Source organism: Mustela lutreola, chromosome 1, assembly GCF_030435805.1.
Source record: "Mustela lutreola isolate mMusLut2 chromosome 1, mMusLut2.pri, whole genome shotgun sequence".
Taxonomy (NCBI): Eukaryota; Metazoa; Chordata; class Mammalia; order Carnivora; family Mustelidae; genus Mustela; species Mustela lutreola.
In genome coordinates, this window is record NC_081290.1 from 23,846,564 (window position 1) to 23,874,078 (window position 27,515).

Below are 27,515 nucleotides of genomic sequence, written 5' to 3' on the forward strand. Positions count from 1 at the left end.
GGGAGCCTGCTTCCTCCTCTTTCTCTCTGCCTGCCTCTCTGCCTGCTTGTGATCTCTCTCTGTCAAATAAATAAATAAAATATATAAAAAAAAGGCAATAGCTAACTCTTTATTCTTTGCAATACCTGTAACACAAATGCCCATATGAAAAGAGAAATTAGGGGGTGCCTGGGTGGCTCAGTCGTTTAAGTGTCTGTCTTCAGCTCATGTCATGATCCCAGGGTTCTGGGATGAGCCCTTGTCTAGCTCCCTGCTCAGTGGGGAGCTTGCTTTTCCATCTCCTTCTGCCTCTCCCTGCAGCTTGTGTGGTCTCTCTCTCTCAAATAAATAAATAAAATATCTTAAAAAAGGGAAAAAAAAGAAAAGAAAAATTGGTATTATAATACCACTAATAGTTATTCTACCATTCTTTAAAAGTGTTTGATAGGTTCTAGCATCACATTCATTGCCCTAAATTGTTACTATATCTAGGAATGGCCTGAAGACTATAATGATTTTCTTTTTCCATTTCATTTTTTTAATCAGAGAAAAGCGGTTACAGGAATGGAAAGCTCTTAGGAAAAAACAAAAATTTGGGGAATTAAGAGAAATTTCTGGAAATCAGTACGTGAATGAAGTCACAAATGCAGAAAAAGATGTACCAGTTATAATTCATTTATACAGATCAAGGTAATTACCATAACATTTTTGCAAAATATTAATATACTAGGAGTATTTTAAGATATTTATGTCTGGTTTTGGGATTTTATAAAGCATATAACAAAGCCTATTCAAGAAAAGAAAGCATATATAATATTAAAAAACAGAATCTAACCAAGTAAATTTGAAGATCTAATTGGTTTCATTAAGTGATTAATGAATCAGGCAGCATCCTATCCAGCAGGTGGAGGGGAATTGCAAGGAGTTGTACAAAATGGAAGGTTTTTATAGCAAGGAGGGCGGGACAGGAAGTTATTAGTAAAAGAAAAGAAAGGGTTATTTCAGGCAAAGTGACTTTCTCCTGGGGGAACAGGAGGGGTTTTTAATTAGATGGATCACCTCATCTTCCTTTGGGGAATGGAGAGCTCATGTAACAGATTACCTCATTTGGTACTGACCAGAAAATTCCAGATATCACTCCTGGAGAGGTTGAAACTGTAATTAAGTCTTTGCTATCCTGGGGGCAAGTGATTCCACCTTGGGCCTGTGGCTTTCTTTTTAACATAAACATACATGTATGTAGGGAGTAATGGGCTTCAGGGATTTAGGTATTTTATTATGTTTTCATGTCTAATTTAAAGAACTTGTCACATTTTTTAGGAGAATAGCATTCTTTCAGGGCACCTGACTGGCTCAGTCAGAAGAGCGTTCAGTGCTTGATCTCAGGGTTGAGTTTGAGCCTCATGTTGGGTGTAGAGATTACTTAAATAAATCCACTTAAAAAAAAAAAAAGGAGAAAAATTTTACAGTTCTTCTGGGGTTAAATTCTGGCCCCTGAATGCTGGAGAGACCACAGAGAACCTTGAAAGCTACACTGAGGAGCCCAGACTTTATATTGAAGGCAGTGAGGAGCCATTGAGGGATTTTAAGCTTGAGGGCAGGGCAATTGTTGCATGGTGAGAATTTCATGTTGAGCTCCCTTCGTCAGCAAGGTCAAGGATGAATTTGGGATACCAAGACTGGAAACAGACCACTTAGGACAATCTAATGAAGCTCAGATAAGAAAGGAAAGGAGGGGGCACCTGGGTGGCTCAGTGGATTAAAGCTTCTGCCTTCAGCTCAGGTCATGATCCCAGGATCCTGGGATTGAGCCTGCTCACTCGGGTTCTCTGCGCGGCAGAGCCTGTTTCCTCCTCTCTCTGCCTGCTTGTGATCTCTGTTGGTCAAATAAATAAAATCTTTAATAAAAAAAAAAAAGGAAAGGAGAAAGGTAATGGTGAAAAAGAGGAGAGCTTAGGTATGAGATAAGGAAGTAGAAGCAACATGATTTGATTACCGATTAGATGTTGTAGAGAATAGAGATTTTTGGCCTCAGCGACAACCTAAGAAAATACAGAAGAAATGTATAATATATACGGATATATATTTTTTTCTTCGAGGGAGGAGGGGAGATGACGTTCATCAATGTTGATATCAGAATGGTAAGATTGCACAGTGAATGTGTCTAGTGTGAGAAGAGGATCCAGGACAGAATCACAAAGAACATCTACATTTGAGTCATAGAAGAAGGAAGCCAAAGAAATAAAAAGGAAATTAATAGAAAGTGTTATCACAGCAGCTCTTCCTGCCCACAGGTCCTGTCCCTGTGCTTTAATAAAACTGCCTTTTTTTTGCACTGGGGGGGAAAAAAAAGGTGTTATCACAAAAGCCAAAAAAAGGGAAAACCTTTCAAGAAAGGAAAGGAATGGAGCATAGAGATTATTATTTTCCTTTTTATTGGGGCTATGAACAGGAGAGTAGTTATTTGAAGGAGACAGAGTTGTAAGAACTTTTAAAAAATTTAGTAACTTATATTTATAGAAAGTGGAGAAGATTGAAAGAAGCAGTTAAAGAGATCGCAAAATAACAGAGAAAGGTCCCATGCGAAATGAGTATGTGATAAAGGATTGAGTCTCAAAGTTTGATAAGGCTGTGAGTGAGTAAGAGAGAAAAGGAATTAATTGAAGAATGGGTATTTTTGGAGTCTCGTGATAGCAGAAAGAATTGCAGGTTCTGGTCACACTTCCAATCAAGTTTTTAAAGTTTAGTTATTGTTAGTAATCTCTATACCCAACATGGGGCTCATACTTTTGACTCCAAGATCAGGGGTCTTATGCTCTTCCAACTGAACCAGTCAGGCTGATTAGCTGTTGGGGAATAGTTCTGGATAATGGGGAACAGCGTGCTGCATAGAGTGGAGTGTCAAAGAAAAGTGGGTGAAGTATGTTAGAGTCAAGAAATTCAAGGAAGTTTGAGATGAGACACTTTGGATGTCATAATCTCATGTGGGAATAAGCCCAAGGTGGTGGAAAGTGTTGGAATCCCTTGTTTCATCTCAGAACTGCCAAAGATTCTCTAGAAGTGCCCTGTCTTGTTTTATTTTTCCTAGGTCCTATAAACTGGGAACTAACTTCATGAAACTGATGCTAGGTCAGATGTAGTGAGCCTTAGTTAGGCATCAAATTCCCATGGTAGCAAGCTTCACTCCCAGGCTATAATTGTGTTGACAATAAATATGGGAGGACTCTGTAGTTTATCATTACTAAAGGTAACAATGGAGGATGAGAGTTGATATGCTGTTATATTAAAAGAATATCCAAAGAGGTACACCTGAGTGGCTCAAGTTGGTTAAGCTTCCGACTCTTGGTTTCCACCCAGGTCTTGATCTTATGGGTCAAGGGATGGGGCTCTGCACTCAGCAGGGAGTCTGCTTGAAGATTCTCTCCCTCTGCCCCTCCCCCCACCCACACACACACACTCTTTGACAAACAAATTAAAAAAAAAAAAAGACTATTCAAAGGTACATTTTTGTCATGGAGATGTTTCACTTACTCTGTTAGACTGAGATAAGTAGTCTGTTTTTAAAGATATTGTGTGCTATTTCTCTTTTTAGCATCCCAATGTGTTTGTTGGTTAACCAGCATCTTAGTCTTCTGGCAAGAAAGTTTCCAGAAACTAAATTTGTTAAAGCCATTGTGAATAGCTGTATTCAACACTACCATGACAATTGTTTACCAACAATTTTTGTTTATAAAAACGGTCAGATAGAAGGCAAATTCATTGGAATTATAGAATGTGGAGGGATAAATCTCAAGCTAGAAGGTAATGGTATTATTTTTAAAATGTTTATTTAAAAAAGCAAGTGAAAACTTCCATAAATTAACAAGTACCATGAAAGTTTATTTCCATAAAATATAAGGTGTTTTTCTCTCCCTTCTAGTCTCTTCTTGTATGCCTCCCAATTAATTTTCCTATAATAGTACTCTTACTACAACAACTACTTGCTTAAATCCTTAATAGTTCTTTCTGTGAAATAAGTTAAAAATACAGAATCTTTGCTTGAAAATTTTAGCCTACTTACCCAACTATATTACTCAATGTTTTCTAGTTTCTGCTCCAGCCAAGCTGTACTTCAACCACTACTGGAGAAACTCCTTATTCATTTGTGCCTTTATTCCTTGACTCATATGTTCCCTGTACCCCAAACACCCTACCATTCTTTGTTTTCTCTCCCATACCCTATTCCTTTGTGGTTCTCCTAGGTTTCCATTTCTCTCATTATGTGATTTTGGATGGACTCATAATCTTGTCTCTTCTTCTCTACTAAATATCTATAGCATATTTTCTCTGTACAATTTATCTTTCACTTATCCACATACTATCTGATTTTGTCAGTTAATCAAGTCCCTTTCTTTTCATAGCACAGTACTTTAGACTTTTAACTTCTTTAATAATTTTTATGTGCTAAGCTACTTCTAAGGCCATATCCTTGATCTAGTCATTTCTTGGAATTGCTTTAATCTATATTATTAAAATCTTTTTCTCATACCATCATGTGGAAGCCATTGAACCTCACCCTTCTAATTAAAGAAATTAATGCTTGAGTACAAACAATAATATAGCAAACATTCATGTAATTGATTACTGCCCCAAAATAACAAATGTGAACACTTATTCCTTTGTTTGAGCTATTTGTTTGTTGTTCAAATAAACATTACAGAGATAGTTGAAGTTACTTATATTGTCATTCCTAGTCCCATTCCCCTTCTTATTTCCCTACAGGTAATCACTAAGATGAATAGTGTATTATTGGTCCATGTTTTGGGGTTTGGGTATGTGTTTATATACTTAAACAACTTTTTAAATTGTAAAATACACATAACATGAAATTTATCATCTTAACCATTTTTACAAAAATGTATAATACAGCATTATTACATTATTAACTATAGTTACCATGCTGTGCTGTGCATTCCATACCCAGGACTTATTTAACCATTTTTAAGGATATAGTTCAATGCTACTAAGTACATTCACACTGTTGTGCAAGTATCACCACTATTCATCTCTAGAACTCTTTTCATTTTACATAACTACAACTCTATACCCACGGAACAATAGCTCCCCATTCCCTTCTCCTCCAGTCTTGGAAACCACCACTCTACCTACTGACTCCATGAATTTGACTATACTCATACCTCATATAAGTGAATCATACAGTATTTGTCCTTTTGTGATGGCTTATTTTCACTTAGCATAATGTCCTTAAGGTTCATTCATTTTATAGCATCTGTCAGCATTTCCTTCCTTTTTAAGGCTGAATAATATTCCAGTTTATGTTTAGACCATATTTTGTTTATCCATTCATCTGTCCATGGACACTTGGGTTATTTCTACCTTTTGGCTTTTGTCAATCATGCTGCTATGAACAGAGACGTACAACTACTCTGTTCTAGTCCAAGTCTTTTGGGTATATATTCAGAAGTAGAATTGTTGGGATCATACAGTAATTCTATTTTAAGTTTTTGAAAAACAGCATACAGTTTTGCATACTGGCTGCCCCATTTCACACTCCCACCTACCATGCACAGGAGTGCCAATTTCTCTACATCCTCACAAACACTTGTTGTTTTCTCTGTGTGTATGTGTTATGTATAGTAACAGTCCTAATGTATGTGAGGTGTTTTCCCCACTGATTTTTAATGTTTGCTAATGTTACTTTTCCTGGTTCCAAAAATGCTTCATTTCTGAAGTCTATACTATTTGTCTATCCTCAAATCAATCAACAACACTGTGTTTAGTACTACAGCTTTATAATAATCTAGTTGTCTCTAGCAGCACAAGTCTTTCTCAAAATTTCATATAAATATTGGAATTAGTCAACTTACAAGAAAAATCCTGTTATTAGAATCATATTTATAGATGATTTGTTGAAGATTTGATATCCAATAACAATGGATGTTCCAATCCATGAATGAGATATATCTCATCATTTATTTTTTATGTCTTTTGTTATTTTCCTCATAGATGTATATATTACATTTTGTAACATATTTTGTAATTTTCCTAAGAAGTGTGTTTGTAATTTGCCTCATAAATGTTCTGTTCATCCATATAGTACTTAAGAATAAATTTGACGTAATGATGAATTTATAGGGATTGGGGTTTTTGGTTATCAGCTCAATTCTTTTGGTTTCTCTCACAGATATATTTTGGTAATTTTTATTTTTGTTAAAATTTTCCCATTGAAGTTTTCACATGTCTTGGCATAAATTTCTCATAGTCTTATAGCCATATTAGAATCTTTACTTTGGTTATGTCCCATGTAAATTCCTTATATGAACTGGTTTCTTTCCTTTTATGATAATTTTTGTTGAGGTATATCTGTTAGTTTTTTCAGAGAATGAGCTTTTGATTTTGTTGGTCACCTATACTGATTTAGTTTTTCTACTTTTGCTAGGCCTTTTCCTCATTATATTCCTCTTTTAGCTTTTCTTATTTTATTTAATTTTATTTTTCTTATTTTCTTACCTTTTTTTCCTAGTTTCTTGATTTGAACTTTTAAGCCACTTATTTTCAGTCAATTTACAATAAACATTTTAGCTACAATTTCTCCCTTTAACTTTGCTGTATCCAACATGTGTTTTGATATTGTAGTACTTTGTCAGTCAGTTCTAAATATATCTTCATTTACACATTGATTTTATTAGTATCAGTTACTTTGTCACATAAATGAGTTATTTTCATTTTCCAAGATTTTTACTGGATTTAATGATGGGTTATTTATTGCAGAACTTGAATGGAAACTAGCAGAAGTTGGAGCAATACAGACTGATTTAGAAGAAAACCCCAAAAAAGACATTTTAGATGTGATGGTATCTTCAATTAGAAACACTTCTATTTATGATGACACTAATAGTTCAAACAGTGATAATGATGATACCAAATAGAAATATTTAATAAATAGCTTCAAAGTATTTATATACTGTTGTCACTGCCTTTATAATCAGAGATCAGAACATTTATGGATTTATTTTTATTTTTATATTAGAATTATAGCTTATATATCATTTTAAAAACTTTCAGGTATTTCAGAATATTTATTGCCCTCAACAAAACCAGAATTTGTACTAAACCCTTAATAATTTTCTGTGGTTTATCATCTTTTGGACCCATTTTGGATAAAGGCACAGATATTACAGGTCTTCTGTGTCGCTTACTCCCAAAGAGGCCTATGAATGAACATGATGAAAGATGACCATGAAATTTCATTTACATCAATAGATTTTATTTTTATTTTCTTATTTTTATTATTATTTTTTAAGTAAGCTCCATACCCCATGTGGGGTTTGAACCCATGACCCTGAGATTGTAACATGCTCCAAGCAAGCTAGGTGCCACTATATCAACAGATTTTAAACTCTATTATTTAGGGGACTTGACTGAAAATACTTAAATTTATGACCATTTTTTACCTCGAAATCTCTTACCGGTTAAAAAAAATTAATCACTCAATAGAAAAACACAATTTAAGGATTCTGAAAAGTACATAAGAAACAGCTGGACACATTATTATTGTTTTTGATAATTCTGTTACGAAGTTAGAAAATTACTAAGTACTCTCACTGATAGACTATGGAATCACAAGTACATGACACGTAAAGTTTCTAAATCTGAAGTGAGAAAAATATATTGTGAGGCTTTCCTATGTTTTAATAGTAATCACAGAGGAATTCAAGATGAAAAAGTATACAAAATTAGGACACTGCAAAAGACCTGTAGGATGTTTTATCTTGGCTTAGTAATGAACACCACTTTTAGAGAAAAGGCTGGTAAATCCAGCATGTAATAGTTCAATAACATTTTATTCTACTTTGTATTGATGGCCCATCATTCTGATTGTGGATGTTCACTGATGTTTGTGAGAGAATCTAGACTAAGTTACAAAAATAAATTGGTGAGAATTGACACAGATCAACATGGAGTCAAGAAAAGACTGCTGCTTTTGGGGGTGGGAGGAAGTAGGAATCACAGAGGCGCCAGATCATGAGGAAGTGGGAGGAAAGGTAAATACAGATTTGAATACAGTAACCAGGTAAGGTAAAACCAAATGATTTAACTTTGCAAAGGATTGGGAAGATCGCTTTCTTCTGAGACAGCTAAGAAGGGCTTTTGAAACCGTACATATTGGGATGAAGGGAGGGAAAGTTGAGGGTTGCACAAGATGAGTCTTTTTTTTTTTCTTTATTTATTTGACACAGAGACAGTGAAAGAGGGAACACAAGCAGGGGGAGTGGGAGAGGGGGAAGCAGGTTCCCCACCGAGCACGGAGCCCGATGTGGGACTTGATCCCAGGACGCTGGAACCATGACCCGAGCCAAAGGCAGACACCCAACGACTGAGCCACCCAGGAACCAAGATGGTCTTTTTTTTTTTTTTTTTTTTAAATGGTATTATGCACACATGTAAGAGAAATAATAACCTATACTGGTCCAACTCCTAAAATTCTCTTTAACAAATGGGTGGATATCTTTCTAAATAGGGATAAAAGTTATGGAAATGAAAAGCCACATTATAAGGTTAAAATGTAACTTTAATACCATGTAATGCATATAAATACAAACATTATCCTACCTCCAGTTAAAACCAAATGAAAAAGGTCCCACTAAATGAAGTTTTTTTAAAGTAAATACGTATTTGTTTTCTTAAGTTAAAATTAACAGAGGGAGTACAGTATTTAAGATACCTGAATGAAATGATACAGATTTCCCTTCCAACTGTTAAATCCACCAGGTGGCAGTAAGTTTTTATTCATAAGAACAGTTCATGAAGACTTAAACATTTGTAAAAATCATAAAATTCTAGCATGTTTTAAGTGGCTGTGAGTCCAGTCAGTCTTTTTCAAATGAAGCGTGTGTGTGCACATGCCTAAACTAACACACATTGCTCCTGCAAGTCCTCACAGGGGCCGGTGTGGGTCAGTGTTACTCCCATATGCTCTTTCATTGACACATTCTCATTTCAGTAGGGTATAAATGTCAGAATGCGGAGAAATGATTTAGTATTTGTTTTCCATTTTATTGAATGATTTTTATTTAATGGGATACAAACTGAAAAAAAATTTTTTTAATTGCCAATATTCAACAAGTTAAGTTTGGGACCTATAAAAAATGGATACTTCATATACTCCAACCTAGGATTTTTCTCTATTCCTTGCTGTCAGCCATGCAATTCCCTTCCCGACTTTACAGTGTGCGTTTGTCCAAGTATAGTCCTGGAATTTGCAGCATTCTTGGATGCTGCTTAGAAACGCAGAATCTCAGGCCCCATCCCAGACAGACTGAATTGCAATTTTTGTTTTAATGAGATCCTTAAGTGACTGGGCAGCACTCAGTATCAAACCCCTTAAAGACATCTTGTATTTTTTTTTTTTTTTAAGATTTTACTTATTTGACAGAAAGAGACACAGGGAGAGAGGGGAACACATGCAGGGGAAGAGGGAGAAGCAGGCTTCCTGCTGAGCAAGGAGCCAGATGCTATGCAGGCCTTGATCCCAGACTTTGAGATCATGACTCGAGCAGAAAGCAGATGCTTAACACTTAACTACTGAGCCACCCTGGTGCTCCTTGATGCCTTCTTTAACTGTTCCTCTGCACTCTTAGTTATTAAGAGTTATCATATTTTGCTATTTGATTTCAGTTTATCTCCCTTTTGTACTTTAAAACACATTTTAAAAAAATTTCCAAGATATTTATTTATTTATTTATTTGACAGAGAGAGAGAGAGATCACAAGTAGGCAAAGAGGCAGGCAGAGAGAGAGGGAAGCAGGCTCCCTGCTGAGCAGAGAGCCCGATGCGGGACTCGATCCCAGGACCCTGAGATCATGACCTGAGCTGAAGGCAATGGCTTAACCCACTGAGCCACCCAGGCACCCTTTAAAACACATTATTAAGGTTAATGTTTCATAGGATTATAATCTGCCTGCATTCATAATCTAAGATTCAAAGATAATCCTAAAAATCTTCTTTCTAGCATGTTTTACCTTTCATGTATTCATTCATCCATTCATTCATTCACCTCAGGTACTGAAATAGATGCTGCAAATTCAGTGGTGGACAAAACACACAGTCCTTGCTTCTTGGAGTTTACCCTATGATGGCAGGGATGTTAGTTAGTAAATGAGAAAACAAATGTCAAATATAATATACATGGAACTTAAACTTAGTATTATGGAAGAAAGATGGGCAAAACAACAGAGAGTAACTGGGGGTACTCTGTGGGGGAGGGCGGGACAACTGAGAGGTAGGAGACCCCTACTTAAAAATAGGGTAGTTAGGGGGCACCTGGGTGGCTCAGTGGGTTAAAGCCTCTGCCTTCGGCTCAGGTCATGGTCCCAGTGTCCTGGGATCGAGCCCCGTGTCGGGCTCTCTGTTTCTCAGAGAGCCTGATTTCTCCCCTCTCTCTGCCTGCCTCTGCCTACTTGTGATCTCTGTCTGTAGAATAAATAAATAAAACCTTAAAAAAAAAAATAGGGTAGTTAGAACTTTGAGACATGAAGACTGAGGAATCAGCCATGAGAATAGGTAGGAAGGTGGTTTAGGCAAGGGCACAGCATGTACCAATGCCAGAGAACAGGGCGATTAGCAAGGAATTGAAGGAAATTTCTGGGTGGGGAGTGTTATGGGAAAAGGAGAAAATGGGAGAACATGAGATTGGAGAGATAGCAAGGGCTAAACAGGGTATCCTGACCATGATTAGGAATTTGAAATATTGAATCAAATTGAAATATTTCAAATTGAAATATTGTCAAATAAATAAATAAAAATCTTAATAAAAAGACCACAAGCTTTCTGTATGTTACCAATTACACATATCTTAAATTTCCTATCTTCCAATTTACTTTGAACTATAGTGGTGAAACTAGTAATGCCTACAAAAGGATGGATAAGAGAAATATTATGAAACGGCAGACAGGACCCAGAACTAGGGGGAAGAATTTGAGCAAGAGACTTAAGAATTACACAAAAGTTGATTATCATTAGTAATAGCCAACACTTAAGAGCACCTGGCTGGCGGAGTTGGTTGAGGGTGTGACTCTTCAGGGTCGAGTTTGAGCCCCACATTGGATGTGGAGCCTACTTAAAAAAAATACTAGCCAACACTTATATGAGATCTCTTACGTGCCAGGTACTATTACTTACACACACACACGTACACAACTTCATTTATTTTTTATATCTCAATTATCCCATGAGATAGATTTGCTAGTCCTCATTTTACAGATGAGAAAAATGAAGAGCAGAGAAATAACTTGCTCAAAGTCATGCAAATATTAAGAGGTGGGATTTCAATCCAGACACTGTAGTTTCCAATTTTGCACTCTTTAACAACTAAGCTATACTGTCTCTATCAAGACATCAACTAGGAGAATCAGTTGGAAAAGTGTTGGATATTTTCAGTGTAAGTAACAGCAATGTATATCAGAAGGAATTAACAGAATATTTAAATTATATATATACGTATCTGTATATATATATGTATATATGTATATATATATATATAAAAATTGTGTTTAGGGTGGGGACATTCAGGATCTGTGCAACTATGAGGCAGAATGATGGTTTTAGGGAAAAGTAGAATCTGGAAGTTGGAAAAGTTTTTAAAAACATGATAGTTTACTTCTTGGAGAGAATATGGGAGAAACAGATAAAGTGAATCAAACTGTGGGAAATGTTCATGCAGTGGCAGAGGAGCAGAAAAACAGGATTATCAACAGGTCTTGGTAAATGATTAAACACAAAAAGAGTAAGGAAGGAGTCAAAGATGAATGAGTTGACAGTAGTGACTAAGAGGACAATGGAACCATTAAAAGGGGCAAAGGTATTTTTGAAAATATGAAGTCTAGAGATGATGTAGAACTGAGGAGGGATCACTTTTTAGAACAGAATAGAATGTAAACATCCATGCCGCAGGGGAAGCATTCAAACCCTCTGGTCTGGCTACAACCTACTTTATCTGTATTATTAACCTTGCCTCCTCTGGGGCTACCAGTATCCCCTGGAATTTTTAGTAGTAAGTGACTGGTTTAAGCAATAAAACAAACGTATGAAAGAACTAATTTAACTGAAATTTCGGTTATTTAGTCCACATTGGATTCAGGGCATCAAACACGTATCTAGGCCAAATCTCCATCTTTTAATCTGCTTTTTTCCAAGTTACCTTCCTTCTTAGAATAACCCATGAGTGAAAAGATGGCTTCAGGCCCCGCTTTTGCTAAATTTAAATCCATTGTCAAAGATAGAGCACCCTTCTTGGTAAAACCAGCCTAAAGCCGAGCATTAACTCAAATATGCGTTCACCCTGGAGTCCTGCTGCAGCCATATGGGGCTGAGTGAATAGTTTCCCAAAGGAAATGATCAGAATAGGGAATGAAGAACCAAAACTACTAAAATCCCTTCTGCTATATAATGGAGTAGCTTAACAAATCCTCTTTCCCCACACTTGACAGGAAAATCCTCAGGTGAAGGATGAGGGGTAAGTTCCTCAGTTTTGATGTTCTTTTTCCTCTGAGCATACAGCAAGAATTTTGATTATTTTAAAAGGATTTTGTCAGAGTGCACACAAGCTGGGGGAACACAAGGCAGGAGAAGCAGGCTCCCTACTGAGCAAGGAGCCCCATGTGGGATTGGATCCTAGAACGCTGGGATCATGACCTGGCCCATCCAGGAGTCCCCAGCAAGAATTTCAAATGCTTACTGAGGTGCATGTTACCTCCAAGGGAGCAATTTACAGCCCAAACGGTTATTTTTTGAAACAAGATGGCTTCTATTTTAAATCCAAAGGACATTCATTACAACAAAAAAAGACTAGGAATTAGGACTGTATAAACTTCTTTTCCAATCATTTACAACTACTGAAAAGTGCTTTCCCATGTGGACTAAGTGTGTTTTATGCATCAAGGGAAGTCATTTCCCCTAACGTAAGTAGGAAGTCACATATTTTTCTAACAAGGGAAGCCGTGCAAATCAGGTCCTGGTGTATCCCACTGCTTCATTCCCCATCTTCCACTCAACTGTCGCCAGGCCTTTAAGGCCAGGTGAAAAACTCCCAACGAACACCTCCTGACCTCCTCTAACCTCCCGCCGCAGCCCGGGCGCAGACCCGGCCACCGCAGGCCCACCCACCAACCAGCAGCGACCCGAGCCGCGCTCCTTTCAAGGAGAAGGAAAAGACGTCTCGGGATGTCTCTCCACCTTCGCAAACAACCTCTCCCAGTCCCAAGAGAGGAAACGCGAGAGATGCCGCTGGAGAATGAAAAAAGCCCTCCGTCTGCCAACACCCAGAAAGCCTTCCCCGGCGTGCTGGCCAAGTGATGTGCTTTACAACAGAGAGAGGGTCCCCTTTCGGGCCTCCGGGTGCCGCATCCGGCAAGGAGCTCTCCCTCCTCCTCCTCGCTCCCCGCAGCGGGTGAGAACCAAAGCCGCCCGGACCTAACGCCAACGCTCCCCGGACCGACCGTACCCTCCACCCGAGCAGGCCCCGCCTCCCCAGCTTTCCAGTAATGAGAGCCGGGAAGGGGGCGCCGGGGAGATCCCGATTTCCCTCCGCAGACGGCGCAGACGCACGGCCCGAGGGAGCCGGAGTCTCCTCGGCGCCCGGGATCCCCTCCGCGGCTCGGCGCTGCCTAACGGGGCAAGTCGCATGCGCACGGGGTTGCGCCGGGGAAAGGGAGAGTGAGGGGAGGGGCAAATGCAGAGCGCCGGCCGTCGGAGCCCGCGGGGGTCACTGACGACGCATGCGCCAGCAGGGAGCGCAATCACAGCCTGGGCTTGCGGCTACCGGCTTAAAAAGGAAACCCCCGAGAGCGAGAGCGCGAAGGAAATCTGGCCGCCGACGCGTGCGCGCTCCCGGTGAGTAGCGCCCCACCGGTGGGCCTGGGGCCTGAAGTCCGCCGGTAGGCTTGCCTCGGCGGCGCATGCGTGCTCCCGGTGCCGGTGGAGGAGGGGAAGGGAAGGGAGGGGGAGGAGCGGGCGGCAGTAGCGGTGAATTTTTTTTTGGGGGGGGGGGTGCGCCACTCACAGCCCCAGGTGCTGCTTGTGCTGGGAGCCGCTGTGTCTCCTGGGCGCTCCGGGTTAGTGGTTCCGAGTCACCGCAGCCAGACTCCAGGGTGGGGGAGGGAAAAAGCCGGAGCCGCCGCAAGCCACACGGTAAGGGCGCGGAGAAGGGGAGGGAGCGGGGGGCGGTGTGTGTGTGTGGGGGCGGGGGGCGGCGGCCGAGGGAGGGGAAGGCGGGAGCTGAAGCCCAAGTTTTGCCTGTCGCCCTAGTGTGCCTTTTCCCGGGAGTTGGGGTGGAGTCGCGCCCTGGTTGAGGGGCCCTCCGGGGCTGCCGGGGTTACCTGCGGGGCAGGGGCGGGATTGGGGTGCACGGTGGGGCGGGTGGCCGGAGCGCGCCTCCGGGCTGGGGCCGGTTCCAGAGGCCGGGAAAGCCGGAGACGCGGTGCCGAGAGGGCTTTCGCTGGGGACCCGCTAGGCCTTGTGACCCACTTTATTCCTGTCACAACTCGGGCACGTTTGGAGCGGCGCCCAATGGGGCGCCGGGGCGGCCAGCTCCTCCGGGGAACCCCCGCCCTCCCGGCTGACGGCCCGCGCGCCGCGGTCCGCGGTCCGAGCGGCGGCCTCCGCCCGTGGGCTGGTTCCGTTAGTGGTCGTGGTTCCGGGGCTCGGTTCCCGGGGAACGCGCGGGAGACTGCGCGGGTTCGAGGGCTCGCGGCGCGGCGCCGGGTCTTCCTTCTGGCGACCCGCGCCTGCCCGCGCCCTGTCAGCACCGCGGCTGGCTGTTCTAGATCCCTTTCCGCCCGCGAAGCTGGAGTCTGCGGATCTGGTCCTGGCGCTCTGGCTCCTGGGGTGTAATTTCCAACACGTAGCGCCGCAGAGCTTGTCTTCTTCAGAGTGTTTCGTTGGGGTAGAAGTCGTCCTGTTGATAAGTCAGCAGGATCCTGAGAGATAAAGGTCTTGGCCTCTGACCTGGGGATTGAAGATCGAGTCAGGTGGTCGTTCTCTTGCTCTTAGGATGCCACGCTCTTAGGACTTGAAGGCTTACTAGCCTTTATTTTTTCCTTTACAGTGAAAGAAAAGCACAAGAAGAAAGTTTTACAGTCATTATTGATATGACGATTATGCTGATCCCCCAAATCAAAAAAAAGGTAATTTCACGTGAAGATGGCCTTCTGATTTGTCGCTTTATTTTTAGTGATTTGAGAGTTGTGGTATGTTTGTGCCTTCACCTGCTTGAAAAACAAACGTTCTGAAACGGACATAATTTAGCTAATGAGTTGCTTTCTTGAAAGTTCTCTCCTGGGACACCTCAAATCTGGTTTGTTTTAAAGTCTTGTTGGGGGAAGGAAACTAACTCAGGTATTAGGTATTTGAATGAACAGAATGTCATTAGAGGTTAGCCAGAAGAGGACAAATGAGAGTGGTGGTGGAACTAGGCTTGATCAGCTATGAGAAAAAGAATGAGGAAGCTTTTTGTGCACTGGCATGGAAAGATCTGCAAAATATGTTAGTAAGAGGGGGGAACCCCAAGGTGTAGGACAGTGTGAATAATGTTCTCTATGTGTTAAGATGTGGGGGAGGAATAAGAATGTGAACTTGTGTTTGCTCTTCAACTATAAAGATACTCTGGGAGGATACTGGGGAAGTAATAGCAGTGGGAGAGAGGGAGAAGTAGTAGCCTGAGGAAGGGAGGTGGGAAATGAGATTTACACTGTAAATGTCTTTGTATTCAGAAATTTTTTGTGACTATGGTACAGACTCCTAAACTAGATTAAGCAAAAATCGTCCTCTCCCAAATAATTTGCTGTGTGGGTTTTGTCTGTCTGCCTGTCTCTGTTCCATTACTTGTGATTTTGGACATTTTCAGTGTGATTTCTCTTAATGTTTTTTTAGAAAAATGAACTAACATTGAAAGGAAGTTTATGATAAGCTGGGCTCTTTCAACTTTGATTTTTAAGATGCTGACATCACAGAGTAACTCATAAAGATGCTTCGTTGTATTTTGCTTTGCTAAAGCACAATGGCATTATTTACTTTGGGCATTATGGCTGGAGTATGCTGTTTTCAGAGGGTAGTTTTGTGTCCCTCTTCCTCTTTTTTTTAGAGTCATAGTTGTATAAAATTTCACTTTTTCTAACCACAAAGTTGTGATAAGTCAAGAATATGGACCCCATTACAATGATAATAGATTTGATTGTCCAGGTATCTTGTTTTTCAGACTGGGAAACTTTTTTCTCTTAAGGAAATCAGACCCGCACCTCAATGAAATGTCAAATTGTAAATATACTTCTAATGAAAAATTAAAATAAAATGGAGAAGCAGTGTTCTGTTGGTGCAATAAAAACTTTTTATGATTTATGGATTGCTATAAAAATTGTATTAAGATTTTTTTTTTTTCTGCTAGCGTAACCTTTTTAATTAGGTTAAAATTGAAAAAGGGCTTTGTTAGAGTGGATATAATTTTGAGGGGAGGGTACTGAAACTCCCTCTGGTGGCTAATACTGTATAATCAAAATAGTGAACGTTGAGTAGTGGGTGACAGTTGCTATGGGCATTTTTGTTATGTTACTAGTATTCCTTTTTATTTTGTAGGATCGGATAATTGCATTATTTCTGTTTGAACTGTAGGTCTGAAGTAGCCAAGCTTCTGCAAAATGGCATTTATTTTTCATCTGAATTCCATGTGGGTCTATTAATCCTTTTTGAACAAAATAGAATCACATTTCAGCATTTTACTTAGTATTTTTTAAAAATTACCAAAGTAAACTGATGCTCATGAAAGATGAAAACAATACAATATGTATGTAAGTGAAAACCTCCTTTGAAAATTAAACTTTTATTTCATGTCCCTCTCCAGAGATAGCTGCTGTTAACACTGTTTAATCTTGTAGATCTTGTTCTGTGTGTTTACAAACATAGACTTTTTAATATTGGAAAATGAATTGTCTTTTCTGTCAGTTTGCCTCTACTATGGGCTCTGTTTCTACTCACGGGACAGGAAAACAACCTGGAGCATGTCAGAAAGTTTAACATATGGTGTACTCTTTATACTCATCTTTTCACTTGTGAGGGTCCAGTCATCTTGGGGGGCATTTACAGTTTGCAATTAGGTCATACCGGTGTGAGTTTTATGTGGTTGTAGATTGTATTCAGCTGAAAGAGTTGGATTCCTTGGGTTTTGTAGGACTCTTTAGAGTCCACATTCTAGGGTTTTCTTTGGATTTTGACCCGGTCTTGCAGACCACTAGAAACTCCCCAGATTACATCAACTTCTCCAGGTCCTCTGAAGGCCCACTCTGTCCTTAGCTAGGAGATGCTGATTGACTTAGATGGAGTCTAGCCTTGGAAGGGAAAAGGAATAGAAAGGCCTTTTGGTCTGGTTTGTGCTTACCTGACAGCAGACAAAGGAGTATGCACACCTTCACTCACCTCCTATTTCCTCCTGCAAGAGAACACTACCTTTCTAATAATTCTTTTCAGGTGATGGAGTGTGCAGAAAGTTCAGGGGATTAATCAAGACTAAATCTTTACTATTTAGTCTTTACTACAATACGTGATATACATAGAAAAGTGCGGTATCACTGACGCTGCTCTCTGGGGGTTTGAAATCTAGTGTAGTTAAAAGAGCACGTGTGTAATGATTTTAACACAAGGTAGGAAATGATTGATTCCAGAAGAAAAATATACGTAAGGTTTATAAGGGTGCGAATGTTTCCAGCTTTTTATTTTTACAGGCATGGCGATTGGAGGAGGGGTTTATATCTCAACCTTTTAAATCGTTAAGAAAGGATAGAACAAATTTAGAAAGCTCAAATCTTAGCTTTTAATGAGCAAGGAAGTAAGGAATTAAATTGCCTTGTTATAGGCAAGCACTATAACAAGGACTAATTGATAGTTGCTTTTTTTTTGTTTTTACAATAGTCCAGTGGAAAGAGTCATCTGATGTTTAGTTTGATAATTATAATACAGCCTCTGTTAGATTTCAGGATTGTTAGGAATATTAGGAAATTTAATTCTGTCAGTTAACTGTTACCTACCATCTAATATATCAGAGAGTATTAGTGTTAAAAGTAAATTGCTTCTTATTAACTTTTCTCAGAGGACATATTTAATATACCACCTCCCCATCCATTTTTACTCATAGTGTTATGTCAATTAATATGTTTGCTGCAAATATTTTAAACTATGAAAGCAAACAACAACATTGTAAAAAATTGAAGTTCCATATTACAGCAGATCACTTTGTTTTGTGTCTATTTCCTTCCAGTTCTTTGCAGATGCATACTTTTTTTAATGTGTAGTTTCTTACAGATATTGTACTAGTCAAGACTGCATTTTCCCTTTTACCAAGTCTAAAATTCTAGATGGAGTTGTATGAATTACTTAAAGAATAAAGTGTCAGAGCAATTTATTGCTTACTGATTAACTCTAATTATTATGGCATTTTTATTTATATGTTGCTTTACAACCATTTGTTAGTCATTTATATAGCTCTGTTAGTGTAACTTCTGGGATTTAGGTGGATAGGAGATTACTGTTTTTCTCCATGTTTTTAGTTATGCAGGTTTCAAATTATCTAAACCCATCCTCTTTAGTGAGGACTGGACTATTTTCGCTACCTGCTTTAGGTGTGTATTTCATAAAGATGTAATTCTGCTTATTGTTTTAAGTCTTAGAAGTCAACAGAAAGAAATCACTTACAAAAAATTTTTTTATGAATTCCTTTTGACTTATGCTGCTAGGATGTGACTTACATTTATTTTTCAGGAATATTTTAATTTCTACAATTATGAGGTCAAATAAGACAAAAGTTCAAATAAGACAAAAGTTCAAATAAGACAAAAATAAGACAAAAATTCCCATGTTTTTTCAGAGTTCACATTTAATCAGGTACTTTAATTTTTAATTCTTGCCCAGAATAGTGGAAAACAAGAATACAGGTTGGTTCATGTAAAGAGGTTTTGTATTTAAAAACAAAACAAAAAGTGGGGGCTTTACTAGTAAGGGTTAAGCCGTATCTCTAGCTAAGAATTTGTGATTTGTATTAAAATAAAGCTTTAATGTAAATAATTCCTTTGTCTCTTTCTTAATCTCTTCTCCCTAGTTATAAAAATAGCACATCCCTAACATAGAAAGTTTGGGAGACACAAAAAAGCATGAATTAAATTTTTATCACTGGAAATCCCACTACAAAGAGGTGCCATTGTTAACCTTCTGGAATATCTTCTTTCTGCATTTTGTTTAGCCATTTTATAAATATATGTGTACTTAAAGACATATGATATTTACAAAATGGAGTAATAATGCATCTACTGTAGTGCAAATTATTCTATTCACTTAACAACGGATCCTGAACATTTTTATGTGTTTTTCCACAACATGATTATTTTTAATGGCTATGGAGTACTCTAATCTATGTTTTTGTAATAATTTACTAATTCATCTTTTTCAGTTGGACATTTAAGTGATGAATTTTTAAATGGTGTCACTTTTGAATTAGAATTTAAGTAGATACTGTATTTGTATTACTCTCCAGATTAAACTTTTATGCTTTTTGTTGAAAAATATAAGTATATAATAAATTAATAACGATCCATAATAGTGATTCCAAGGCTTTTATAATGTTTATTTCTAAACTGTGTTTTACTTTGAATTAAACTAACTTTGCATTTCATGAGCATAAATCATTTGGATAACAGTTACCTAGATTAGCTTGCTAAGTAGGGTGGGGATTTATGAATTAGTCCATATATGATTAAAATGAAGTTCAACAGAGAGGTTTCTTTGCTTGCTCCAAAACAGTTCCTTAAAAGGAGAGTGTAAATACTGAGAAAGAATCCTTCATCACCCAAAAAATTGACATTAGCTTTATTTAGGATTTCTGTGACATTTTATTCTACTCCTAGGTGTCTGGATCTTCCAGTTTAAGTTGGGGAAAAAACCCAAGTTAAATTACTTTCAAGAGAAAATAGATAAGATTTTGTAGACAGTTTAATGCAGTAGTTTTTAATGTGCCTTTTATTGTCTATTTTTGGAAGTTCTCAGGTTTAATGAATATACTTTTAATAGTGACTGCTTTTTTCTCTGTCATGAAAGTACGAAGTTTTTAGATATTATTTTCTCAGCAACAGGACCACATAGTTAAAATGTTTCGTTTTATTCTAAATGAAGCTTATTTGTGGCCTGAAATTTAATAACAAAGACAGTATATTACTTTAACAAGATCATAATTACTTTCATTGATAGCGTAGTGTAGTGATTAAGAGTGCAAGGTTCTAGAGCTAGCCTGCTTGGCATTCAAATCCTGGCTTTACTGCTGGGTGGTTGTATGACCTTGGGCAAATGTTACCTCAATTTCTCATCTGTAAAAGGAAGATAATACTAGTTTATAATATGATGTGAGGATTAAGTGAGACAAAAATGCAGATTACTTGAGCAAAGAGTATCCCATAGTGAAGTGGTCAATAAATGTTAGCAGTGATTCTGGTTTTGTTATTTTCATAGTGTATATCAGACAGGGCTCTTACCTTTTTTTTTTTCTCCCAGTTTAAATATATTTAAGTAAGTTGCTTAGAGTTTTGTTTTTATATAGAGAGTTTGGGAGTACTTGATCTCTTTATGTGACTTAGAATAATAAAGTTACTAGAATATGGTTCCAAGATGCATGGTATTGTGTATTTTTCCTTGATGCCCTTCAACAAGTTTTGATTCATGAAACTGGAAACTGGTTTTCTTCTGTGTTGAAACTTAAATTTTAGTTGGCGTAGTATTAAAAATCTTATTTAGGAAACAACCCACACATTAAAATGAAAAATGTTAGGACTTAAATTTTATTTTACAAGTTTAACATATAATATATTACAATGGAAATATCAGAGATTTTTATTAGAAGTAAGAAGAGAGGGAACCATTTGTTAATCGGAAAACCTGTTTCCAGCTCTTACCTGATAAATTTAGTCTCCATCAGAAATGGTGATGATATGATGTATTTATAATTATAAAACTTTCTTAGTTTCCAGATTAAAATTTATTGTATGAAATAAGTTTATATTTTTTAACTTCTTCTTAGGCCTGATCATATTCTTTTTCTGTAAGTCTGTTATTTTGTTGGAGCTGATCATTAAAATTTGTAAACTGATTTTTTTTTTTTTGAAAAGTGTTGTGGTTTTTATGAAAATAGGTCTTGCTCCTTAGAAAAGAATTAAAGTGCCAAAAACTACAAAGAAAATCTATGATAAAGAAAATCACCTAAAATCTCAGGGATGAGCCCTGAGATTGAAATTTTTTTTCAGTATTTTCTGAGGCATTTGTGTGTATTTACCTGTTGCAGTTTTAAAGTGGAATATGTTCAGTTTTGTAAACTTTCATGTTTTCTGGATGTCTGTGAATAAATACAGATTATCATTATTGAACTGTTAGTCTTTTACTTTGAGTATTTAATTCATTTACTTTTTTACTGCTCAGTTTGCCACTACCATCAACTTTGACTTCTTTGAATTATCTGCTTTGATTCCTTTTATCCCTTCTGTTTTGCTTTCTTTTGAGTTAACTTATTTTGATTGTTTTTACTCCTGTTTGCTTGTGAGTTTAATATTTTTTCATTATATCTTTAATGGTTATTCTAGAGATTATAACAAGTATACTTGACTTATTATTATAGTACAAATGACTGCTATCATTCCCCAATAAGTCCTCCAATGTTTTTGCATCATTATTCTGTATTTTATTTGTACGTATTTTAAACTGCAGAAAGCAGTATTAGGCAGCTAATTTTTGTTAATATTTACCCTTTCTGGGTTTTTTCCTTCCTGTCTTTGTGTGTTTCTTTCTAGGATTATTTTCCTTCTGCTCAAATAGCTTCCTTTAGTATGTATTTTCATATTGGCAACACTACCAACAGTGATTTTTTTTTTTTGAGACCATCTTTCACATTTAAAAAAAAAGAATATTACTTACTGAATATGGAATTCTAAGTTGGTAGTTATTTTTTTTCTTTATTAAAAAAATGTTTTGTCTTCTGCCTTTTTGTTGAAGTCAGCTGCCAGTCTTATTGAAGGTAATTATCATCTTATAGTCTGGCTGAGAATAATGTGTCTTTTATTTTTCTTTGACTACTCTTAAGACTTTCTCTTTTGTCTTAGTGTTTTAGCTGTTTGACTATAATGTGTTGAGGTGTGCTTTGTAAGTATTTTGCTTTATGTTCATACAATTTTTGGAATTAATAACTTGATGCCTTTTAGTTTGAGGATGTTTTATTATTCCTCTTCAAATATTGCTCCTGTTTCCCTCTTTTCAGATTCTAATTTAGACGTTACAGGTCAATGATCATGTTCCACACATCTCTTAAATAGTTTTTTCTCAGTATTTCACTCAGGTATCTTCTATTGACTCCTCTTCCATTAGTAAACCTATTTTCTCTTTTGTTGAAACTGATCTCTTATATTCTTTTTTTTTTTTTTTTAGATTTTATTTATTTATTTGACACAGAGATCACAAGTAGGCAGGGAGGCAGGCAGAGAGAAAGGGGAAGCAGGCTCCTTGCTGAGCAGAGAGCCAGATGCAGAACTCGATCCTGGGACCCTGAGATCATGACCTGAACCGAAGGCAGAGGCTTAACCCATTGAGCCACCCGGGCGCCCCTGATCTCTTGTATTCTTAATTTTATGTTGTGATTTCGAGTGCTAGAGCATTAATCCTATTTTATAGATTTTTAATACTCCCAATTCTCTTGAATATATTGGTTAGTTACTTAAATGCTTGTCTTTATTTGTTCCGGTATCTGTATCATCTATTGGTCTGCTTATATGGTTTGTTGTTCTGTTGATTATTGGTCCTGTTTGTTTCCAGCTCTTCACATGTACGCTGAGTTTCTGAAGGAGCTTGTCCATTTCATCTGTGTTGTAGAATTTATTGGTAAAGTTGTTTATAATCTTAATATCTTTAAATATCTATAAAATCTATAGTGAATTTTATATATAATCCATAGAGATTCAGTTGGACTTTAAATATGTGTCTTTTTTTTTTTTTTTTTTTTTTTACTTGATCAGTCTGGCTAGAGATTGATTAATTTTTTAAGGTTCCCAAAAAATCTGCTTTTGGTTTAGCTAATTTTCTCTATCTTTGTTGTTGTTATTTCCTAGTTCTGCTTTGAACTTCATTATTTTCTTCCTTTAACTTTGGTTTTAGTTTTTCTTTTTCTAGTTTCTTATGGTACAGGCTGAGGTCTTTGATTACCTCTCTGCCGCTGTGCTTCCCTGTGTGCTATAAACTTCCAAGTACTGTTTACATATTTTTATATGTATATATTTTTTCCATTTTCATTCAGTTCAAAATAGTCTCTAATTTACTTGGATCTTATTGTTTACCAATACATTATTTAGAAGTGTGTTAATTTCTAGATATATGAGGATTTTCCAGAGGTCTTTCTGTTATATTCTAGTATCATTGTGATGAGAAAACGTACTTTATATGACTCGGATCCTTTTAATTACATTGAGATTTGTTTTGTGGCCTAGAATATGATCTGTCTTGGTAAATATTCTTTGTGCATTTGGAAAAGAATATATATTCTGTTGTTATTAGCTGATGTTACATAAATGTGAATTAGGTCAAGTTCGTTGATTGTTTTATAATTTTTTATTGGGTACCAGACATTGTGATTAAAAACAAAATAAAGGAAGCATTACTGAGTATGTTTTGCCAGACAGGGTCCCCTTTTTCTTCTAGACAGGTAGAATGGCGAACCAATCATCTTAATTTATATGGAGGTTAGATTACTGTTTTAGTAGTTTGATGATATACTCTTCCTCTTATTCGCCTTATTTGTACAGTGTTGTTTTCCACAGCTTTCACTTCTAAGCCTGATGGTCTTTATCCTCTTAGCAGTGCCAAAGGTGGGAATTTTCACTTTGCTTTTCAAAACTTTTCAGTTAACTATTTAGCCTTCTTACCCTACATGGTTTTAAAATTAATCCGATGTTCTTTTGGAGATAGTAGCTTCTTGAAGTCCCTTGAAGTCCCTGTAGTTGTCCAGTTTTGTTAATCTAGCCCTGTGTGAACACAAAAAGGTCTTTTGAACTCTTGATTCTTTAGCATCAATGTTCTGCACAGGACAAGTATGTTTTTAGCCTCCAGCCCATGCTCATAATCAGGAAATACCTGATTATACCCAGTGACAACTGCAGATCATCTAAACTTTTTTTTTTTTTTAAGATTTTATTTATTTGACAGAAAGAGGCACAGCAAGAGAGGGGAACACAGCAGGGGGTGTGGGAGCTGGAGAACCAGGCTTCCTGTGGAGCAGGGAGCCTAATGCGGGGTTCGATCCCAGGACCCTGGGATCATGACCTGAGCTGAAGGCAGAAGCTTACTGACTAAGCCACCCAGGCGCCCCCATCTAAACATTTTTAAAAGATTCTCTCTTCTCTAATTTTAGACTGACTTGTTCTCCATCTTTCCAAATCTTTCTGCGGGCTTTAAGAATAGGATTTTTGTAACTTACTTAGCTTTTCTAGTTGTTCTCAGCAAGAATATTGGGCTACTGTAAGCTGTTCTATTTTCCTTAATATAGACTTCTTATTTTATTTTTTAAATATGTGGGAAAATCAAGATCAGTTTTTTTTTTTTTTTAAGATTTTTATTTATTTATTTGACAGACAGATCACAAGTAGGCAGAGAGGCAGGCAGAGAGAGAGGAGGAAGCAGACTCCCTTCCAAGCAGAGAGCCTGATGTGGGGCTCGATCTCAGGACCCTGGGATCATGACCTGAGCTGAAGGCAGAGGCTTTAACCCACTGAGCCACCCAGGTGCCCCGGACTTCTTCTTTTTAAAGCTACACAGAATACTTAATTTCCATGAGCTATTTTTTGTTAAGTATTCTATTGCATATTAGGTAGTTGGATTTTAGTTTTTGACCTAGCTTACTTCCTAAAAACTCAGGTTTATTTGTACATATTAAAGTTTACTCAGTGTAAGTATACACTGATTGAGTTTTGACAGATGCATTCTCGTACCCACCATCACAATCAAGATATAGAAAATTCCTTTCACCCTGAAAAATTCTCTCTCCCCTGGCAACCACTAATCTGTTTTCTATTAACACAATTTTGTCTTTTCTGCAAATGTAATATAAAAGAAATCATACTTTATGTTGTCTTCTGGGTCTGGCTTGCATTTAGCTTAATGCTTTTGATACTTCTATCAATAGTTTGTTTCTTTTTATGACTGTGGGCTATTTTATTGTGTGGGATATGACAATTTGTTTATAGTTGTCAGTTGGTGGACATTTGGATTGCTTCCAACTTTTGGCCTTAAACAGAACTGCTAAACTTTTTTTGGACATGGGTTTTCACCTGGGCAAACATCTAGTAGGAGTGGAATTGCTGGGATGTATGTTTAATTTTATAAGATACCATCAAACTATTTTCTCAAGTGGGTGTACTACTTTATATCCTCCGCAGAAACGTGTGAGTTTCTGTTTCTTTACATTTTTGTCAACACTTGGTATTGTCGCTTTTGAATTTCAGTCATTCTAGTGGTTGTGTAATCGTATATCTCATTGTGGTTTCAGTTTGCGTGTTTCTAATGACTAATGATACTGAGCATGTTTTCATGTGCTTATTGGTCATTCTTGCATTTTGTGAAGTGTCTGCTAAAATCTTTTGTCCATTTAGAAAAAAATGGGTTGCTTATTGTAAGCAACGTTAGACATAAAATATTCTTTTTCTTTAATGTATTTTGATGTGTTCTATTTCTTTAATATATTTTGATATGAAGTTCTGATCAGATGTTAGAATTGTGAAAGTTACCTCCCAACCTTTTCCTTCCTTTATTTTCTTGATGATGTCTTGAAAAGTTTTAAAGTTTGATTTAAATTTTCAATTCTTTTGGGACGCCTGGGTGGCTCAGTTGGTTAAGCAGCTGCCTTCGGCTCAGGTCGTGATCCCAGCGTCCTGGGATCGAGTCCCACATCGGGCTCCTTGCTCAGCAGGGAGCCTGCTTCTCCCTCTGCCTCTGCCTGCCATTCTGTCTGTCTGTGCTCGCTCTCTCCCCCTTCTCTCTCTCTCATAAATAAAAAACAAAAACCAAAAAAAAAAACCTTTAAATTTTCAATTCTTTTATGCTTCAGATTTTGTGTTCAAAGAAATATTTATCTACCTCAAAGATTTTTCATGTTTTCTTGCAGAAGTTTTATAGTTTTAGCTTTTGTGTTTAAGTCTGATTCATTTCAAGTTTTTTAAAAAATATATAGTGTGAAGAAAGGGTTGAGATTCTTTAAAAAAGTTTCCACCCCCCACATAGATATACAGTTGTTCTAGCACCATTTGTTTAGAAAAGATAATCTTTTCTTCACTGAATTATCTTTCTGTTTTTGTCAAAAATCAACTAAACACGTATGTGTGGGTCTTTATGAAATCTGCTTTAGGTAGGGATCCATATGTCTGTTCTTACATCAGTATCTTAATGTCTTGATTATAGCTTTAAGTCTAGTAATGGAAGTTCTCTAGCACTGTGTTTCTTTTTCAAAATTTTTTTTGTTCAGATTCCTTTCATTTCATATGAATTTTAACATTAACTTAGCCACTCATATAAAAATGGCTCCTGGGATTGTGATTGATTATACTGAATCTATGGATCGTTTTAGAAATGATATCTTAATACCAAGTCTTTTGATCCAGAAACACAGTTGAACTCAATTCATTTAGGCCTGTAATTTCTCTCAGGATTGCTTTTATAGTTTTTTTATATATTTTTAGTGTGGACTTTATCTTGCTCATTCAGCAAGCAATGAGTATCTACTCTGTGCCCCAGGTACTGTTTTAGTTGCTGGTGTTGTAGCAGTGAACAAAGTAGGCAAAGAACCCCTGCTTTGGGGAGCTTATATTCCAACTGGAGGAAGCTAGATGAGAAACCAGTAAGCATGTTAGATAGGTTTTTCTCCAACGGTACTAATGACCATCAGGCTCTAGGGGGTTGTGATATATGAATGTGAGGGGAGTAGGCAGGGTTTACAATTTTAAACTGGGTGAACAGAGAAGTCTTCATTTAGAAGTCAGTATTTGAGCAGACCTTATTAGTCTTCTATATACATGAATAATGAAACAACTATCAATTTCAGAAGGAGATGGGGAAAGAATGTGGGAGCTTGAGTAAGTGTGCCAAGTATGCTAATTACCTCCTATGAAATAACTAGGAATCAATAGCATTTAAAATCAGTAAGTATAGTAATAGAAGTATACCTAACAGTAGAAAGGTAAACAGTTAACAAAGATAATGTGTTTGATTGAACTCTAGTGATGAGAAAGGGAGGAGGGGAAAAAAACCATATTGAATCATAGCTTGTAGTAGAGAACCGGAAGGTAAAATATAAAGAAATAGAGGACTAAGTTCATTATATATGGAGATGATTATAAAGATGTCATTAGTACAATAATAAAAACCTTATTAAAAGTAACAGAAAGCTATTCTGGAAAATATAAAGAGGGTGGGATTAAGCCATATAA

General features: G+C 37.4%; 2 protein-coding genes across 8 annotated transcripts in view; both read left to right on the plus strand.

Annotated features, from left to right (window-relative positions):
* PDCL2 (phosducin like 2) overlaps window positions 1–6,945 on the plus strand; it is a 36,665-nt gene extending 29,720 nt beyond the window's left edge. For all 3 annotated transcript variants that reach the window (XM_059160986.1, XM_059160977.1, XM_059160995.1), the window contains 3 exons: window positions 526–669; window positions 3,572–3,780; window positions 6,751–6,945. In XM_059160986.1, coding sequence (XP_059016969.1) covers window positions 526–669; window positions 3,572–3,780; window positions 6,751–6,908 — 511 coding nt within the window. In that variant the 3' untranslated portion in view covers window positions 6,909–6,945. The remainder of the gene's footprint in view (window positions 1–525; window positions 670–3,571; window positions 3,781–6,750) is intronic.
* A 6,742-nt stretch (window positions 6,946–13,687) lies between these two features.
* CLOCK (clock circadian regulator) overlaps window positions 13,688–27,515 on the plus strand; it is a 130,634-nt gene continuing 116,806 nt past the window's right edge. For 3 of the 5 annotated variants that reach the window (XM_059161028.1, XM_059161009.1, XM_059161037.1), the window contains exons 1-2: window positions 13,689–13,869; window positions 15,083–15,161. The gene's annotated coding sequence lies outside the window, so the exon portion shown is untranslated. Of the gene's footprint in view, window positions 13,870–13,977; window positions 14,167–15,082; window positions 15,162–27,515 lie in introns of those variants that run through there. The other 2 variants (XM_059161047.1, XM_059161017.1) reach the window with 2 other exon arrangements.